Genomic DNA, 20000 nt, shown 5'->3' on the forward strand with positions numbered 1-20000 from the left:
CAACACAGAAATTAAGACACACAACCGTCTCTCTTAACTGAAATGCTTTATAAAGATACAATGCTAAATTTCGAATAATGCTTTCATTATTAGATACCATCAGTAGAACCAGACGGAACAAGCATGGCTGTGCATAATATGGACGGTGAGAGAGAGAGAGAGAGAGACCGACAACGACAACGATGTTTTGTTCAAGAAAGGTCATGGTCCCATTTGAAGTGGGCACACGTCAATAAGACAAATTGTAGCTAATGATGCGCACATAAATATCAAACATGTAATCCATGAATATTGTATATGTTTAGCAATATCGCAGTATCAACTCATAATGCTTCTCATCTGGAATGAAATATTGATAACAGATTCATTTCTGCATGACATGAGTACTGTTAGCCTGAACAAAGTTGGTCTGCTGTAATACTATGCAGAGAGAGAGAGAGAGAGAGAGAGAAACGAAACGAAAAGAAACGAAACGAAGCGAAATTTTACCAGGGTAATTAGATAATCAAAACATATGCATTTTTCCACCCAGCCCTGGGGTATAAAAGAAAGGGAAAAAAAAGAGGGATGTGGGGGGGGTAGGGCTACATGAAAGATATCAACGACAAATTTCACTGAAAATCACATGAGAAACTATAAAAAAAAAAAGACTACTACAAAGCGATAAACTAAAGAACTCTCTATCCCCACCCCCTACCCTAGTCTCATTCCCTCCAACCCCATGCACATAGTGACAGCCTTAGATTTCAACATTCATTCGTAAATTTGATTCTAATCAAAGATATTATTTGATTTCATGATGATATACCAATGACTTTATTTTTGCTTTCTTTCTTTTTCTTGGGTCTCCAATAACACTGGTCAACGTGAAGAAGAAAACAAAATGAACAAAGCATCTAACAAGATAACAAGAGAGACAGACAGACAGACAGGCAGACAGAGAGAGAGAGAGAGAGAGAGAGAATCAACAACGTCATTCCTGGAGACACATTCAAACATGTATGACTGCCGTTACAAGGGAAGGCCAAGAGGAGAGAGGGAGAGGGGGGAGGGAGAGAGAGGTGTGTGGGGGCGGGGGTGAAGCGCACAGAAAGAGAGGGGGTGGGGGGAGAGAGAGGGAGATAGAGGGGGAGGGAGTGTGTCAGTGTATTTGTAAACACCGCCAATGTTGACAAACCCTGACGTGATGATAAGGCGAAGGGTGGGGATCCTCTGGCTGCAGTTCACCCAGGGGTGGGGGGTGGGGGTGGGGCTTGAAGGGGTGTCTGCAGTAAGTAACTTATAAGTATCATACACGTTGTTATATTTGAAACGATCCCACCCCCACCCCCACCCCTGCCTTTCGTCACATGCCTGCTCTCAGCTCTTTCAAGTCTGCCCTTAGAATCTACCTCTTAAAACAAAAACAAAACAAACAAACAAACAAAAAACAAAGCAAAAATGTCTGTAGTTTTTCTAGCCATCCCACCACGTGTATTTGTATGTTTTGTCTTTAGTCCCTTTTATTAAGAGTTTTTATGCATGCGTGTGAAATTTTGGTGTGGAAGTACTTTGATTTGTCTCCACGCTGGATTCTTTGCAATATAAACGCATTTATTATTTTTCATTTCATTATCATTATTGCTATAGTAGTATTGCGTTTGTTCTCAAGTATCTTCCCATGTGGAGTGATGGCCGAGCGGTAACGCGTCCGCCTAGGAAGCGAGAGAATCTGAGCGCGCTGGTTCGAATCACGGCTCAGCCGCTGATATTTTCTCCCCCTCCACTAGACCTTGAGTGTTGGTCTGGACGCTAGTCATTCGGATGAGACGACAAACCGAGGTCCCGCGTGCAGCATGGGCTTAGCGCACGTAAAAGAACCCACGGTAACAAAAGGGTTGTTCCTGGCAAAATTCTGTAGAAAAATCCACTTCGATGGGAAAAAACAAATAAAACAACAAAAAATGCATGCAGGAAAAATACTCCCCCAAAAAATGGGTGACGCTGTAGTGTAGCGACGAGCTCTCCCTGGGGAGAGCAGCCCGAATTTCACACAGAGAAATCTAGTGTGATAAAAAGAGAAATACAAATACAAGTGCAATATGTCGGGTGTATCGTCTGTCGACCGCCGAGGACGCAGTTGACAGTTTGATACCCTGCACACCAGCAGTGTCGATGCTCAGTCTGTGGAGTTTAGCGTTTGTCACGGCTGTTACGTGAGATCCATCCATCTATTGATCGGCGCGTTGTTCTGATAATCCTGCCTGCAAAGGGAGGGTGTTGCACGCCTCTTCTTTGTTCTCCTTGTTTTTGCATGATGCCTACGTTAAAACACGTTTAACTCACTCAGTACGGCCAGTCCTCTCTTCTCCTCTACACAGACCCCTCGGATGTCCAGTGGGTGTCTGAATGACCTAACCTTTAGCTTCCGTCGTCAGAATTGTGGTACTCTTTGTCAACATTCACGTCTTCAGTATAAGAGCCTTCCGCTTGCAATATTTTGATGGTGGTAATTGGGGTGAAACGCTGTTAACGTCGTCTCTTTCGCCGTTTGTATGGAGAGAGTTAACCAAGTAGATGTACTCAAAGCATATAGCCATATATACTCTCAGCTCCATATAACAAATATAAAACCGGGCAGGCAATGGAGTGTAAAAGAAATGATGCCGCGTTATTTTGGATAGAACGAATAAGTTAGCTGTCTACATTTGGAATTACAATTCAAAAAAAATATATTTAAAAAAAAACAAACAAAAAAAACACTCGCCCCACAATTGTGGCGGGTCAATGTGACCGAAGTCTGGTGGGACAGACGTATTGATCATAGGAATTCTGGAAGCAATGCTGCCCGGGACTTCCCACACACGTACAACAATCAGGACGTCGCGAGGACCAGCCTAGAACCGAGAGCCAGGACACCGCCACCCGAACACAGCCAGGACTCCGCCACCCGAACACAGCCAGGACTCCGCCACCCAAACACAGCCAGGACTCCGCCACCCGAGCACAGCCAGGACTCCGCCACCCGAACACAGCCAGGACTCCGCCACCCGAACACAGCCAGGACTCCGCCACCCGAACACAGCCAGGACTCCGCCACCCAAACACAGCCAGGACTCTACCACCCGAGCACAGCCAGGACTCCGCCACCCGAGACACAGCCAGGACTCTGCCACCCGAACACAGCCAGGACTCTACCACCCGAGCACAGCCAGCACTCTGCCACCCGAACACAGCCAGGACTCTGCCACCCGAACACAGCCAGGACTCTACCACCCGAGACACAGCCAGGACTCTACCACCCGAGACACAGCCAGGACTCTACCACCCGAGCACAGCCAGCACTCCGCCACCCGAGCACAGCCAGGACTCCGCCACCCGAACACAGCCAGCACTCCGCCACCCGAGACACAGCCAGCACTCCGCCACCCGAACATAGCCAGCACTCCGCCACCCGAACACAGCCAGGACTCTACCACCCGAGACACAGCCAGGACTCTACCACCCGAGCACAGCCAGCACTCCGCCACCCGAGCACAGCCAGGACTCCGCCACCCGAGCACAGCCAGCACTCCGCCACCCGAACATAGCCAGCACTCCGCCACCCGAACACAGCCAGGACTCTGCCACCCGAGACACAGCCAGGACTCTACCACCCGAGACACAGCCAGGACTCTACCACCCGAGCACAGCCAGCACTCCGCCACCCGAGCACAGCCAGGACTCCGCCACCCGAGCACAGCCAGCACTCCGCCACCCGAACACAGCCAGGACTCTGCCACCCGAGCACAGCCAGCACTCCGCCACCCGAGACACAGCCAGGACTCTACCACCCGAGACACAGCCAGGACTCTACCACCCGAGCACAGCCAGCACTCCGCCACCCGAGCACAGCCAGGACTCCGCCACCCGAACACAGCCAGCACTCCGCCACCCGAACACAGCCAGGACGCAGCGCGGACCGCCCTCGGACCGCAAACACGGGCATCCCCAGCACTCCAAAGGCCACGACGCAGCGAGGACCCCCCACCTTCCCGACCTCCACTCCCCTCCCCCCCCCCCCCCACACACACACACCCTCGGCCCCCCCCACCCCACCCCAGACCGCCAACCAGGACTACGCCCCCACCGGACAACGGGATCAACGCCTCGACCACACCACCCTTCACAGAAAAGACCAGAGCCACGAACACCTTGACCTTGGGGGCGGAATGCCAGCAGGTCGTTAAACTCACCCACACGAGCAATGCTGTTGGCCCTTGTGTCTGACTACGTGCATGTAGTTAGCCTGTGTTTTTTTTCTTCAGGTGGTGTGATGACCGATGACTCCGGGATGTCGGAAGAGGAAGGGGAGGGGTGGCGGGGGACTGGCAGGGGCAGAAAGCCCAGGTCCAAAAAAGCAGGTGCCGCTAATCAACGGAAGGACAAAAGGGGTGAGGGTTTAAATCCCCTTCTTGATTTGGTTTTTGTTTTGTTTTTGTCTTGTCTTGTCTTGTCTTGTCTTGTCCATCGGAAGTGGTGGTGACGAGGATAGTGGGGGTTGGTTCTCGTTCTTTATTTGCTTATTCATCATCATTATTGTCTTTTTTATCTATTACTATCATTTTTTTTTTTTTTTTTTTTTTCTCAAAGCCTGACCAAGCGCGTTGGGTTACGCTGCTGGTCAGGCATCTGCTTGGCAGATGCGGTGTAGCGTATATGGATTTGTCCGAACGCAGTGAAGCCTCCTTGAGCTACTGATACTGACACTGACACTGATACTGATACTGATACTGACAGTGATACTGATACTGACAGTGATACTAATACTGTCGTTCTGGGCAGTGGTGTTGTTTATCGTCATGAAGGTGATGTTGTGAGGTCGGCTCTCCGATGTCGGGTTTTTTGTTGGTTTTTTGTTTTTTTGTTTTTGGGGGGGTTGTTTGTTTGTTCGTTTTTTTGTTTTGGGGTTGTTGTTTTTCTTCTTCTTTAAAATTCTTTTATAATTTTCCCCCTTTTTATGTCGTTCTTATCATAATCAACGTGAAGAATAACCTCTCTCCCTCTTCCTCTGTCTTCACGTACCACTACACACAGTACTTTGAGTGGATCAGGGGTTATGATTTTGTTGTTGTTGTTTTTGTTATTATTATTTTTCAAAATAGTGCAAACGGGAGATGGCAGTCTACTTCCCGAGAGTGTCGAAGTCATGTGAAGATTTTTTTCTGATTGGTTCATTGTCTTTTCGCTGCTGATTAATAATGATGATACATAAAACATTCATGACCACTCTTTTTTTTTCTTTCTTTCTTTTTTTTTTTCTTTTTTTTTCCCTTTTTTCCCCCTTGTACACAAGGTTAAATTTTGACATTTCACGACATCAGTGTGATTCAACATTCACATAGCAAAACATCTGGTCCATCAATGATGAGCGAAAAAAATCATTAATTTTTTTAGATACAAGGGTTATTTTTCAATATGATAATACTTATAATAGTAATAATAAGATGAAGAACAATAACAAATAATAAAGAACAAGATAAACAAGATACCAAATGTCACATCATGGCATGTATTCATGTTGACATAGCTTCAAGGAGCACCAGGTTTTTTGTTGTTGTTGTTGCTGTTTTTAATAAAGTGTTATTAAAGGATTAATATTATTATGTTATCCATTACCTGTGGCAGATTACTTCTTTTATCAAAATTAATGTACAAACATGTCAAATTTTGCAGTATATTCAATTCATGACCACTCTTTCTCAACCCTCCCCCCCCCCTCTCCCCTCTCCCACTCTACATACATCCAAAGTGAGCTGACGTGGGTGGTGTTGAAGAACAAAGAAAAAGCTGAGAGTGCTTATTGATAGGTTTTAAAAAGATGAGTTTTTAGTGATGAGCGAAAAGCAGAAATAGATTCAGAGGAGCAGCAAAGAAGAAAGAACGTTTACCAATAGGTTCTTGTATTGACACGAGGAAGTTTCAAACAGTCAGAGGAAGAGCGGAGATTTCTTGCGGGAGTGTAAACACTGATAAGGTCAGAAAGATAATCATGTTAGGTTCTGCGGAATGGAAAGTGGATTATGACGTCTCTCTTTCTTGGATCATTGATTGCATCCCACGTGTCCTTTATTTTACTCACAGTTCATTGTGCCTCAGAACGACTCTCTTTTGTGGGTTTGTTTCCCCCCACCCCCACCCCCACACCCCTCGCACAACATTGCCTTGATAGAATAGTTTAGAATAGAATAGAATATGTTTTTATTACCAAGTGTACCGGGATCACAAGGAATACTGTGGGGGGGGGGGTGGGGGGGGGGATAGTACATAACAAGATACGAACATAAATCGAATACCATACACAAACACAGATACAGTAGAAATTAAGATACATACAAGTGCATATCAATATAAAAACTTGTGCATACTCACACATGCACGAACACACACACACACACACACACACACACACACACACACACACACACACACACACACACACACACGTTTGAACAGAAGCTACACACACACACACACACACACACACACACATACACACACACACACACACACACACACACACACACACACACACACACACACACACACACACACACACACACACACACACACACACACACACACACACACACACACACACACACACGTTTGAACAGAAGCTGCACATTACATGTGGATGGCGCTGATGACTACATCTTCAGGTAGATGGTTGTTGATGCCTGATGGGTTCCTTAGCAATAAACATTCATCAGAAACAATGTTACGGAGCAATGCCAGAAGCGACTCTGGACGTTCGTTATCTTTTCAGTATGTATCCTAACCACGGCCGTGCTTGATTCACATAGGGCTGACAAACCAAACGAGTCCCCTGCGTTATTTTGTTGTTGATTCATTCATTCATTCATTCATTCATTCATTGCTTCTTCATTCCTGCATTGTGGCGGTCAGGCGGACCCAGCGTGACGGAACAGGACATAGTGGACACACTGACCGAGCAGGCCAAACTGATCGCCGACGCTTTGCTGACCAAGGACGGAAGCGGCGTAGAGTTGGAGCGAGACATCAGGGTGAGTTTCTGGTGTCTGTACCTGTGCTGTGCTACAGTGAACTTTTTGGCTTGAAAAGAAAATGATATGACGATGTTTGTTTTGTGTTTGTATTTCTTTCTGACTTCTTTTAGAGTCTTTTGTTGTTGTTGCTGCTGCTGCTGCTGTTGGTGTTGTTGTTGTTGTTGACATGAGATACCGCTTGTTGTTTTTTTGCTGTTGTTGTTGTTTTTGTTATCAGGATATAGTTGGGGGTATTTTTATGTTGTTGTCATAATGGCATACATTGTTTGTTACGGCTTTGGGTTATATATTGTTAACAATGTCCTTGTCATCGAACTCTGTGTAGTTATGGCAACACACACACACACACACACACACACACACACACACACACACACACACACACACACAACTCAGAGTTGTGTGTGTGTGTGTGTGTGTGTGTGTGTGTGTGTGTGTGTGTGTGTGTGTGTGTGTGTGTGTGTGTGTGTGTGTGTGTGAAACAGTCCCAACCAAGCTAATGCTGTTGAGAACGAGTTGACGGGTTGATTCTCCTATAGTGTTTCAAGGAGGAGAGAAAAACGATGACCCACCAAGAGCTGTACTGATCAATGGTATGTGATGATCACAGTTTTCATTTGAAAGAAAGAGAGAATGTCGGTATGGTCCTGCAGGAGGCAGCCGACCTGTGGATGGAGTCACACCCAGCACGTGACCCGACCCAACCCCGGGCCGTGCAGGACGCCTTGAAATCTGTAAGTGTCCACACAGCTGGCGGACTTTTTTTTCATTGCTTTTTTTTTTTCTTTTTTTTTTCTTTTTTCAAACATGTTTTTAATTTCCATTTTTATAACTCAGACAATTGATAGAAATACATATGATGGAAAGGGGGGAGGGGATTACAAAACGGGCGAAAACACGATGAAAGCAAAATAAAATGACACTGAAATATGTATAGTATTCTAAGCGATACGACTGTGAATAATTGTGTATATCATGCTCATGTCATCATAGATTAGAAATGATATCCATACCTCATTTGTATGTATGTCTCATTTGTATATATCGTAACGTGTGCACTTAAATAGGGGGAAAATTATTATTTAGACATACTAGAAATGGGGGGGGGGGGGGGGGAAAGCTGGCGAACTATGTCTTCTTTTTTCTTCCGTCGCACTGTCAGAATCATGGGACTGTGTGTAGAATTGATGCAATAATCGCGCGAGCGCGTCACATATCGAGATACTGAAGAGACAGGATAAGACAAGACAAGACAAGACAAAATCTTTATTATCGAGGGTAATAGATAAGCAAGTAACATGTTTTGTTTTGTGTTGTTGTTTTTTTATATCCCACCCTTGCCCCAAAAAGGTAATATTTCTTTCTTATATGTATTATTTGTTGTTGTTTTTTTAACTTTTATGGTTGTTGTTGTCTTTATAATGTGATTAACTACAAGCTTTCTTTTCCAATAATGTAGAAGTGGTATACTCATGATCATTATTATTATGATATTATAATGCCACCACTCGCTTTCGCCTCACCCTAGATACCATTACTGTAATAGTTGACGCAATTGATGCTGTTGCTATGTTACAACTGGTCCAGGCTATTTATTATTAATGTCATCTTAAATCATCATGATTACTACAATCATTAATGTGTAAACATTGATTGATTGAATGATTGGACAAATCTTCCATTTTGTTGTTGTTGTTGTTGTTTATACAGATTTGTTTTGCCTTGTTTAGTCTGTTTTGTTTTGTTTTGTTTTATCTCTCTCTCTCTCTCTCTCTCTCTGTAGTGGAAGATGCTACTGTTCGTCTTATATTGTTTGTTTCATACTATTCTCTGTATTGTATACATGTTTTTGGAAAATTTTTAAAAAGTTTTTAAAAAAAGAAAAAAAAAAGAAGGTAATAGAGGTAATACATGGCGTACGCGGTGTGCGCGCGAGTGCGTGCGCACTGGAAAACTTTGAGCCCGCTTGTGTATTGTTATAATGTCTGTACTGATGGATGGATAGATATGCAAGCGCCTATACACGTAGTGCATGTGGCTGTGTGTGTGTGTGTGTGTGTGTGTGTGTGTGTGTGTGTGTGTGTGTGTGTGTGTGTGTGTGTGTGTGTGTGTGAATGCTGCACTGTGATGATAACGCTTCATGCTCATGATTTTTTTTTTTTTTTTTTACCCGCATTTCATTTCATTCCGGTGTCCATCTGCTTACCTTTTGTGTTATTCGTTTATTTATCTATTTATTCATTTATTATCTGTTTATTTATTCTTTTAATTATCTATTTATTTATTCATTTATTTATTTATCTATTCATTAATTCATTAAATGATGTAACAATTTATTTGTTATACACTTTTTTTTTTCGTCAAGGCCTGACAAAGCGCGTTTGGTTACACTGCTGGTCAGGCATATGCTTAGCAGATGTGGTGTAGAGTATATGGAATTGTCCGAATGCAGTGACGCCCCCTTGAGTAACTGAACTGAACTGAACTGAATGGCCTTGACTGTACAGGGGGCGCTGGATGAACTGATGGCTGTGTATCGTGACAGCACTGCTGACCCCACGGCCGCCCACTACCTTCACCTCATCCGACACTCCCTTACCACTGCAGGTAAAACAAGAGAGGCAAGGCCTTCAAGACTCACTTGTGGCAAATTAAGTCCCCTAGAGAGTAATTTCCCTTTTTTTTACTATCTGCACCAAAACGTTTGCAAAAATAAATAAAACTTCCATGCTCAGCAAAAGAAGTTCCTGTTTGAACAAAAAATGACAATAATGACTGCTCTTGTTGTTGGGTCAGAATATCAGATCAAAGTGCCAAGTTTAGAGAATACAAAATATATAAATATAACAGTAAATGCAGTTTGCATATAATTAGGCTTCTTTTTTTTTTTCTTTTTTTTTGTGCCCATCCCAGAGGTGCAATATTGTTTTAAACAAGATGACTGGAAAGAACTGAATTTTTCCTATTTTTATGCCAAATTTGGTGTCAGCTGACAAAGTATTTGCAGAGAAAATGTCAATGTTAAAGTTTACCACGGACACACAGACACACACACACACACACACACACACAGACAACCGAACACCGGGTTAAAACATAGGCTCACTTTGTTTACACAAGTGAGTCAAAAAAGAAACGAAACAAACAAAAAAGACAAATGAGTAAATAAATGAATAAAAGGCTAAGGGATTGTATAAGAGTATGCCCGTTCACATGGACACAGACTTCACTCCTGTTCACATAGACACAGACTGACACAGACTGCGCTCCCGTTCACATGGACACAGACTGTACTCCCGTTCACATAGACACAGACTGCACTCCCGTTCACATAGACACAGACTGCACTCCCGTTCACATAGACACAGACTGACACAGACTGCACTCCCGTTCACATAGACACAGACTGCACTCCCGTTCACATAGACACAGACTGCACTCCCGTTCACATAGACACAGACTGCACTCCCGTTCACATAGACACAGACTGCACTCCCGTTCACATAGACACAGACTGCGCTCCCGTTCACATAGACACAGACTGCACTCCCGTTCACATAGACACAGACTGCCCCCAGTTCACATAGACACAGACTGACACAGACTGCGCTCCCGTTCACATAGACACAGACTGCACTCCCGTTCACATAGACACAGACTGACACAGACTGCACTCCCGTTCACATACACACAGACTGCACTCCCGTTCACACAGACACAGACTGCACTCTCGTTCACATAGACACAGACTGCACTCCCGTTCACACAGACTGCACTCCCGTTTACATAGACTGTACTCCCGTTCACACAGACTGCACTCCCGTTCACATAGACACAGACTGTACTCCCGTTCACATAGACTGCACTCCCGTTCACACAGACTGCACTCTCGTTCACATAGACCGCACTCCCGTTCACACAGACACAGACTGCACTCTCACGTATGGTGAGTGCATTCACTCACGCGCACATAATTATTTCTTGAGGATAGTTACATAACTGAGTGGATTACTATGTGATGATTGAGCAGTAGTATGTGCCTAAGCGCACTGAGCAATGTGTGGAGAAAAGAGTATTGATTTGTTTTGCCAACGAGATTTATCGCTTCGTCATGATGATTTTCATGACCATCCTTTTTATTATTTTTTTTTTCTCTCTCTCTCTCGTTCTGTCCGTAATGTCCTGTGTCCAGAATAAGAATAAGAATAACTTTATTATCTCCAACTGGAGAAATTTGGTCAGCTGCATTATCACAACATAGACAAGTAAACAACATGGGGACCATAACTGTAAATGTCAACAACAGCTTTTACGAAAATTACGAAGACACAAATGTAAAAAAGAAAAATATCACATACACCGTTTCATACATACATACATCCACACACTGCTGGTAATAACTGGCATTCTTAATGTAAAACGGAAAAAAAAATATTAAAGAAAACACATTATTTTTAATATAGTTATAAGCATAGCCTACTATATTGCACATTGATTATAATAGACAGATAAGATAAGAATAAAGATAAACTGCGGAAAACCACAACCAGATAATCAGCACACTCCCGCACCCACCCACTCCCCACCCCCCACCCACCCCACACACGCGGTTTATTTGATTAAACAAGAGTAATAAACATAATGTTCTCAAATAAAAGCATTTCACATAATTATTCGCTTTTAAAACCTTGTTTTTTTTTAATGGTTAGGACGCTCACCTGCCAATACAGTGAGCCCGTGAAGGTCTGTGTTCGATTCCTGCTCTCGTCTTTTCTCCCTCCCATGTTATGTTTGACTGGAAAATCCAACTGAGCGTGTAGTCATTCGGTCAAGACGATAAACCGAGATCCCGTGTGCAGCACGCACTTGGCGCACTCAAAAAGAAATGGGTTCTTGTTGTCATGGGGACAACAAGAGCGTTGTCATCTGGCATAATTCTTTCGAAGAAATCCACTCTGATAGGTACACGAATATATTATATGTATGTACCCAAGGCCTGACAAAGCGCGTTTTGCTTAGGCTGCTGGTTGGTAGGCATCTGCCTTAGCAGGTGTAGTGTAGCGTATATGGGTTTGTCCGAACGCAATGACGCCTCCTTGAGAAACCGAAACCGAGACTGTCCTGCTCTGTGTCCAGTGGCGAAAGCAGCGGGCCTGAACCCCGACGAGATCCCAGAGGACCTGGAGATCAGCCCTGACCTGCTGGAGGCTCTGGCCAGTCAGCGGCTGACCCCTGATGACGTCACCATCGTGTATGACGAGGACTCGGGGCGACCCGTCATCAGGTCACGGCAGGGACTGGCCCGGCCCGGGGCGGAGGACGGCCACCACCCAGTCTTCCCTCCTGTCGCCCAAGGTCACAGCTACATGCTGCTGATATTTCTAAGTGTATTTCGGGAGAGGGGGATTCTTCTTCTTCTTCTTCTTCTTCTTCGTCTTCTTCTTCATCTTCTTTGTTTGTGGGCTGCAACTCCCACGTTCACTCGTATGTACACGAGCGGGCTTTTACGTGTATGACCGTTTTTACCCCGCCATGTAGGCAGCCATACTCCGTTTTCGGAGGTGTGCATGCTGGGTATGTTCTTGTTTCGATAACCTACCGAACGCTGACATGGATTACAGGATCTTAAACGTGCGTATTTTGATCTTCTGCTTGAATATACACACGAAGGGGGTTCACACACATGTAGGTCTGCCCATATGTTGACCTGGGAGATCAGTAAAACCTCCAATGTTTTCCCACCAGGTGCCGTTACCGAGATTCGAACCCGGGACCCTCAGATTGAAAGTCCAACGCTTTAACCACTCGGCTATTGCGCCCGTCAGGGGGGGCAGCTCGATACTCCCCCGTACCATTACTTCCACGTCTCGACTGCTGTGTCAAATAGTTCTTTTGTGAATTTGTGCGGTAATGTGTGCGGTTGTGTGTGCACGTGTATTTGACGTATGCGTTTGTGTGTATGTGTGTGAGAGAGGGAGTGTGTTGTGTTAGTGTGTGTGTTGTGTTTGTGTGTGTGTGTGTTGTGTTTGTGTTTGTGTGTGTGTTCAAAGGGTCAGGGTCTGCTGTGTCAGAAATGTTCACCAAGGTTTTACAAGAAAGCATTGACCGGTAATAACACAAAATTCAGATACACACACACATCTGGACAGAAATAGTGACTCTGCCGTTGCCCTTGTCTGTTTCTAAATCTGTCTGAAGGAATGGGGCTCCCGCCTCGCCCCCCTCCCCTACTCGCAACCGTCACGTCCTTTCCTACGCTGACCTTTCACCCCCACCCCACCCCACCTATCTAACACTAATGCTTAACACAAACAATACAAAGGGAAGACAAACAACACATTTCCCTCCAAAGAACGGAGTAGAGTTATGGGTTGTGATCCCCGTAGAGATCGCCCTATTTCAAAACTTTTTTTTTTTTTTTCGAACACTCAAGCGCTGCAATAATTATCAACATCATAATACAACTGCCAACTTTCTGCATGTTTCATTGCTTTTCATTTCCCTGCCACTAATGATTTATCTTCACTAGGTCTCCGCACTCAGCTCTTTCAAGGCTGTCCTTAAAACCTACCCGTTTCCATGATAGCCTAGCTTTAGAGTCATGCATGCGTGTGAATGACTGGTGTGATAGCGCTTAGATCTGCCTCTGCACAAGATTCAGCGCTATATAGATACTATTATTATTATCATTATTATTACTAAATGTGCCCCATATTCATTTCATGCAATATTTTTGCATATATGAATAAGCCATAGTTACCATGTTTTTTTTTTGTGTTTTTTTTGTTAACTCATAGAAACAACAACACAAAATTGATAACTTTCCTAGCAGATTACTGCCCTTTGCTTATCACACGCAAGCTTCACTTTCACCAACTTCAGAGACAATATTCAACAATCAACTGACTCACTTCTGTCCCTCTCCACCCCACCTCTTTCAGTCTCCCCCTCTCTCTCTCTCTCTGTTTATCTGAGTTATGCTTATTTTGTTTAAAAAAAAACAAAAAAAACAAGAGAGGCAAGGCCTTCAAGACTCACTTGTGATAAATTAAGTCCCTTAGCATTAATTACAGAGTAATTTCCCTTCTTTACTATCTGCAACAAAACGTTTGCAAAATAAATAAAACTTCCATGCTTAGCAAAAGAAGTTCCTGTTTGAACAAAAAATGACAATAATGACTCCTCTTGTTGTTGTGTCAGAATATCATATCAAAGTGCCAAGTTTAGAGAATTAAAAAAATATATAAATATAAAAGTAAATGCAGTTTGCATATAATTAGGCTTCTTTTTTTTTCTTTTTTTTTTTTGTGCCCATTCCAGACGTGCAGTATTGTTTTAAACAAGATGACTGGAAAGAACTGAATTTTTCCTATTTTTATGCCAAATTTGGTGTCAACTGACAAAGTATTTGCAGAGAAAATGTCAATGTTAAAGTTTACCACGGACACACAGACACACAGATACACACACACACACACACACACAGACAACCGAACACCGGGTTAAAACATAGACTCACTTTGTTTACACAAGTGAGTCAAAAATTGAGAGCAATTCATTCTGACTACCAAGTTAAACCGATCTCTCAGTCAAAGAAAGCTACTCACTTGCGTAGCTTTCGTCGGCGATCCGGCCGGCTTCTTCAGCGCAACTGCAATTCATTCGTTTCCAGATCTTGGCACAGATGTGGGTGGTGCCTCACTCATGGCCAGCAAACACGCCAACCGCTCCAGTGAAGCAGGTGGGGGCCGTGTCAATGATGTATAGTGTACCGTTCTGTCCTGATCGGCTGTTCAGTGGTGTGCTTTGTGCAGGTGCACTGGCTCGTCGAGCGAATAGATTGTGTTTGTTTTTTTAAAACAAAGAAATCAGTTTCTGATGTTCACGGAACTTCTGGTTTTTTGTTTCGTCGGTTTTTGGGTTGTTGTTGTTATTGTTGTTGTGTGTGTGTGTGTGTTTTGTTGTTGTTGTTGTTGTTGTTGTGTGTGTGTGTGTTTTGTTGTTGTTGTTGTTGTGTGTGTGTGTGTGTGTGTGTGTGTGTGTGTGTGTGTGTGTGTTTTGTTTTTTGAAATAAATGGATTGACATCTGATGTCAAATTCGCTTCTCTATCGATGTGTTCTCTAAACTGTCATTAATGAAAATCACATGCTGACTAAGCACACGTTTTAGAAATACTCTTTTTTTTTTTCTTTTTTTTATATAGTTTCGGTGCGTTTTGTTGTGGAAAATGCGTCAACGTAACAAAAAAACCAACAACAAAAATCACGGAATACAACACAGCACAGTAGGTATGTGCGTATCGCGAGCCCCTGTAGAAGATATACGCTTGCACATCCACAAAAGATGCATAGTTTGAATTCCTGTTTCGACGGGCGCAATAGCCGAGTGGTTAAAGCGTTGGACTGTCAATCTGAGGGTCCCGGGTTCGAATCACGGTGACGGCGCCTGGTGGGTAAAGGGTGGAGATTTTTACGATCTCCCAGGTCAACATATGTGCAGACCTGCTAGTGCCTGAACCCCCTTCGTGTGTATATGCACGCAGAAGATCAAATACGCACGTTAAAGATCCTGTAATCCATGTCAGCGTTCGGTGGGTTATGGAAACAAGAACATACCCAGCATGCACACCCCCGAAAACGGAGTATGGCTGCCTACATGGCGGGGTAAAAACGGTCATACACGTAAAAGGCCACTCGTGTGCATACGAGTGAACGCAGAAGAAGAAGAAGAAGAAGAATTCCTGTTGAAAAAGTCACTGAGGAGCAAAACAAACAACAACTCCACCAACAACAACAACAGCAAAAGTAAAGATAACGGAACTTAACATTCTGGTAGTCCCCCAAGTGATCTACCCCTTCTGGATACCAAGGGCTTTTCAGTTCCAGGATTTCAGTACTGAACATTTCCTCTTTCGTATCACTTTTTTGTCCTCCACCCCCTCCTCCTTCCGTAAGCGTGGTGGGGTTCACCCACGTCTGTACATGTTTTGTGGAACACAGTGTACACTTCTCTGAATGTGGATTCGGATAATTATTTGGAGCTTTCTTCGAGCTGTTTTAACGTGGTTTTCTTTTAACTCACTCAGTACGGCCAGTCCTCTCTTCTCCTCTACACAGACCTCTCGGATGTCCAGTGGGTGTCTGAATGACCCAACCTTTAGCTTCCGTCGTCAGAATTGTGGTATTCTTTGTCAACATTCACGTCTTCAGTATAAGAGCCTTCCGCTTGCAATATTTTGATGATGGTAATTGGGGTGAAACGCTGTTAACGTCGTCTCTTTCGCCGTTCGTATGGAGAGAGTTAAACAATAGTTCTGCATCTTTCTCAGCGTTCATTGGAGACTGGGTTTTTTTCGGGTGAGCTTAATGACAAAGATCGCTGTGGTGATTTTATCTCTTTTTTTTATTCGACGAAAGAAGGGGTTTAAATGTTCTTCACTGGGTTTGGTTGTTTTGGGGGTTTGTTGTTGTTGTTGTTGTTTGTTTTTTTGTTGTTGTTTTTTTTGTTTTGTTTTGTTTTGTTTTTGTTTTTGTTTTGGGGTTGTTGTTGTTTTTGGGGGGTGGGGTGGAGTGGGGGGGGGGGGGTTCTTGCCTGTGCTCTCGCTTTGATAAATCATTGCTGTTTTTTTTATTATTACTATTATTATTATTATTATTTGCCTTTGTGTACGAGCATGTGGGAGAACGGTGAGAAATGTTCATTGTCCTCTCTTCAGACGCTGCTGCAAACGAGGCATCTCCTGACACTGAACATGGCCTGAAGGTAAGATTCAGGGAAACAAAGTGTTCCTGTAGTCTCGTCATGTACCTTTCCATTCCGTTTAGGACATTATTTATGAACATGGTTAATCGGTCTTGTCTTAGCCAGAAATAAGTGATGCCTTTTTTTTTGCGTAGAAAATGTTAACGACTGGGCAAGCTGCACATATGAAATTGCGCACTAGATTTACAGGTTTGAATTATTGGTATAAAAGATAAACACGAGAAAGTTTGCATGACTTTTTTGTTTGTTTGTTCGTTTGTTTGTTTGTTTTTTGTTGTTGTTTTTTTTGTTGTGTGCTTTTCCTTAAGGTTGTTCGAAAAAGGCGTCACAACCCATATACGCTACCCAACGTTCAAAGCAGCGTTTAATTCTACAGAAAAAAGCTACACATTTCATAAGTTTTATGAGTGGCGTTTCTAGCACTGAAAAGTAATATCACGATGCATGTAATGAGAAAAAAAAGGATAAAAAAAAGATATGTCATGAAGATAATCAATGAGGTTAGAACAAACGTATGTTTCTAAACAAAGATATACCGAAAGTAAGCTCGCGAAAAGCCAATGACAATATCATTTTCTATGCACCAAAGTCATTGTGTCAACATCTGACTACGTCCACGCAAAAGTGGTGAAATGCCAATGATGATAATATTATTTTTTATGCACCAAAGTCATTGTGTGAAACACATGACTACGTCTTCGCAACATGGAAATAAGGCATTTTGTCCTGTTGAACAACTGGCCACACGGAAGGGTGTGGAGACAGTGGGGTTACCTGTGACCATCCCGAAGGGCACTGCTGACGGCCAACAACCTGACAAGACAACCAAGCCTGCAGGGGATGCTGCTGTTCTAGGCATGTATAATAATGATAATGATAATGATAGTATTTATATAGCGCTGAATCTTGTGCAGAGACAAATCTAAGCGCTTTCACATCAGTCATTTACACGCATGCATAACTCTGAAACTAAAGAAGGAAGAGGCAGGGGAGGGAGGCTATCTGGTAAAAAGACCACCACGGGCCTTACCTCCACCAGATACACGTGCTTTCACGCACATACACACGTATACATTTGGTTTCGTGCGAGAATGAACACACTCAAGCGCGTGTGCACATTTACTGACAACACAATTGGGCACTCATCATTCGTTTCCCGTGTCAATCAATCAGGCTTTGAATCACGCGCACACAGACACATGTATATCATAGTGGATTTTTCTCCACAGTTTTGCCAGGGATATCCTTATGTTACCGTGTTTGATTTAATTACATTGCCATACTTTTCCTCACTGCACGCAATCACACGTCTTAAATAATGCAAACGCAGTGTGTTTATGTACACGAACATATTCACATACTGGCACGAGCACATTCACATACATAGGTAAATACGTGTACATTCACACACTCACCTGCGCTCATACTCAACACGCGCATTCATACTTGTTTTTGTTTTTTTAATATTTCATATATACTATCATTGTCGTTTATAACCGCTTTATGTAACGTATTATTGCTACAGTTTCAGTTTTCAGTTTCAGTAGCTCAAGGAGCCGTCACTGCGTTCGGACAAATCCATATACGCTACACCACATCTGCCAAGCAGATGCCTGACCAGCAGCGTAACCCAACGCGCTTAGTTTTTGAGAAAAAAAAGGTGAATAAATAATAGATAAGCTTGCACAAATAAATAAATAAATAAATAAATAATAACTATAATGTAAAAAAAATAAATAAATAAATAAATAAGATAACAATGATGATAAATAAGCAAATAGATGTAAAACATGAAGACACACATTCACATATACACCCACACATGCATAACAGATATGCACCGAACATGCAGTTTCACAGATATGAAAGCACAGTCAAATACATATAAACGTACATGAGCTCCAACACACACACACACACACCACACACATTACACTACACCTCCTCTACCCCCCTCCTCCACACACTCATTTCTAGTCTATTGCAACAGGAAACGTGGACCAGAAAGTTGATCTCTTGAAAAGCATCACAGCTGCTCCTCCGTCTGAAGGTAGGTATAGTTTTAATACTTACCACATTTTATTTAGTCTTGTCTTATTTCAGTTTGTTTTTCGTTTGAAGTGGCATTACACAGACACTGTACTGGCCTTAACATTATCAAACAGAACATCACCATACGAAATTAATTCGTGTTTAGTATATGCTAAATATAAAAGCGTTTTGGGTTAGATTGTTACCAGCAGATACATGGACCATTGTTTTAACTCACTCAGTACGGCCAGTCCTCTCTTCTCCTCTACACAGACTCCTCGGATGTCCAGTGGGTGTCTGAATGGCCCAACCTTTAGCTTCCGTCGTCAGAATTGTGGTATTCTTTGTCAACATTCACGTCTTCAGTATAAGAGCCTTCCGCTTGCAGTATTTTGATGATGGTAATTGGGGTGAAACGCTGTTAACGTCGTCTCTTTCGCCGTTCGTATGGAGAGAGTTAAGTATGTGCGTGACTGGGGATGATGCATGTGTAATATGATTATGTTGATCATGAGGATAATATTACAAGAATGACGGAAAGTCATACACTATCCCTTCCCTGTGTTCAGTCATACTTCCCAGGTACATTACTGTGGTTAATCTTTGGTCATCTCCACAGTAATCAGAGAATCTTAAGCATGATTTTTTTGGCACGCAATCATTTTGATTACCTGTTTTGTCATTATAACGGTTGCGCATTGATCATTAATTTCGTTCATATTCCAGCTGAAGGCCACAGGAACATGAAACACACACACACACACACACACACACACACACACACACACACACACACACACACACAACACACACACACACACACACACACACACACACACACACACACACACACACACACACACACACACACACACACACACACACACACACACACAACACACACACACACAACATAACACAACACAACACAACACAACACAACACAACACAACACACGCACACACACACACACACACACACACACACACACACACACACACACACACACACACACAACACAACACTCACACACACACACACACACACACACACACACACACACACACACACACACACACACACACACACACACACACACACACACACACACACACCGCCATGCTACATGGATGGTATATTCAATTCCAACTTTCACC

General features: G+C 43.3%; 2 protein-coding genes across 2 annotated transcripts in view; both read left to right on the top strand.

Annotated features, from left to right (window-relative positions):
• Positions 1-19573, top strand: part of LOC143291868 (uncharacterized) — a 43152-nt gene extending 23579 nt beyond the window's left edge. The window contains exons 8-16 of the mRNA XM_076601993.1: positions 4287-4412; positions 6928-7046; positions 7703-7783; positions 9557-9656; positions 12186-12404; positions 14722-14790; positions 16766-16812; positions 17529-17671; positions 19570-19573. Of these exons, the coding sequence (XP_076458108.1) occupies positions 4287-4412; positions 6928-7046; positions 7703-7783; positions 9557-9656; positions 12186-12404; positions 14722-14790; positions 16766-16812; positions 17529-17671; positions 19570-19573 (908 nt within the window). The remainder of the gene's footprint in view (positions 1-4286; positions 4413-6927; positions 7047-7702; positions 7784-9556; positions 9657-12185; positions 12405-14721; positions 14791-16765; positions 16813-17528; positions 17672-19569) is intronic.
• Positions 18751-20000, top strand: part of LOC143293156 (uncharacterized) — a 16284-nt gene continuing 15034 nt past the window's right edge. The window contains exon 1 of the mRNA XM_076604076.1: positions 18751-18862. The gene's annotated coding sequence lies outside the window, so the exon portion shown is untranslated. The remainder of the gene's footprint in view (positions 18863-20000) is intronic.

Source organism: Babylonia areolata, chromosome 18 (genome assembly GCF_041734735.1).
Source record: "Babylonia areolata isolate BAREFJ2019XMU chromosome 18, ASM4173473v1, whole genome shotgun sequence".
Classification (NCBI taxonomy): domain Eukaryota; kingdom Metazoa; phylum Mollusca; class Gastropoda; order Neogastropoda; family Buccinidae; genus Babylonia; species Babylonia areolata.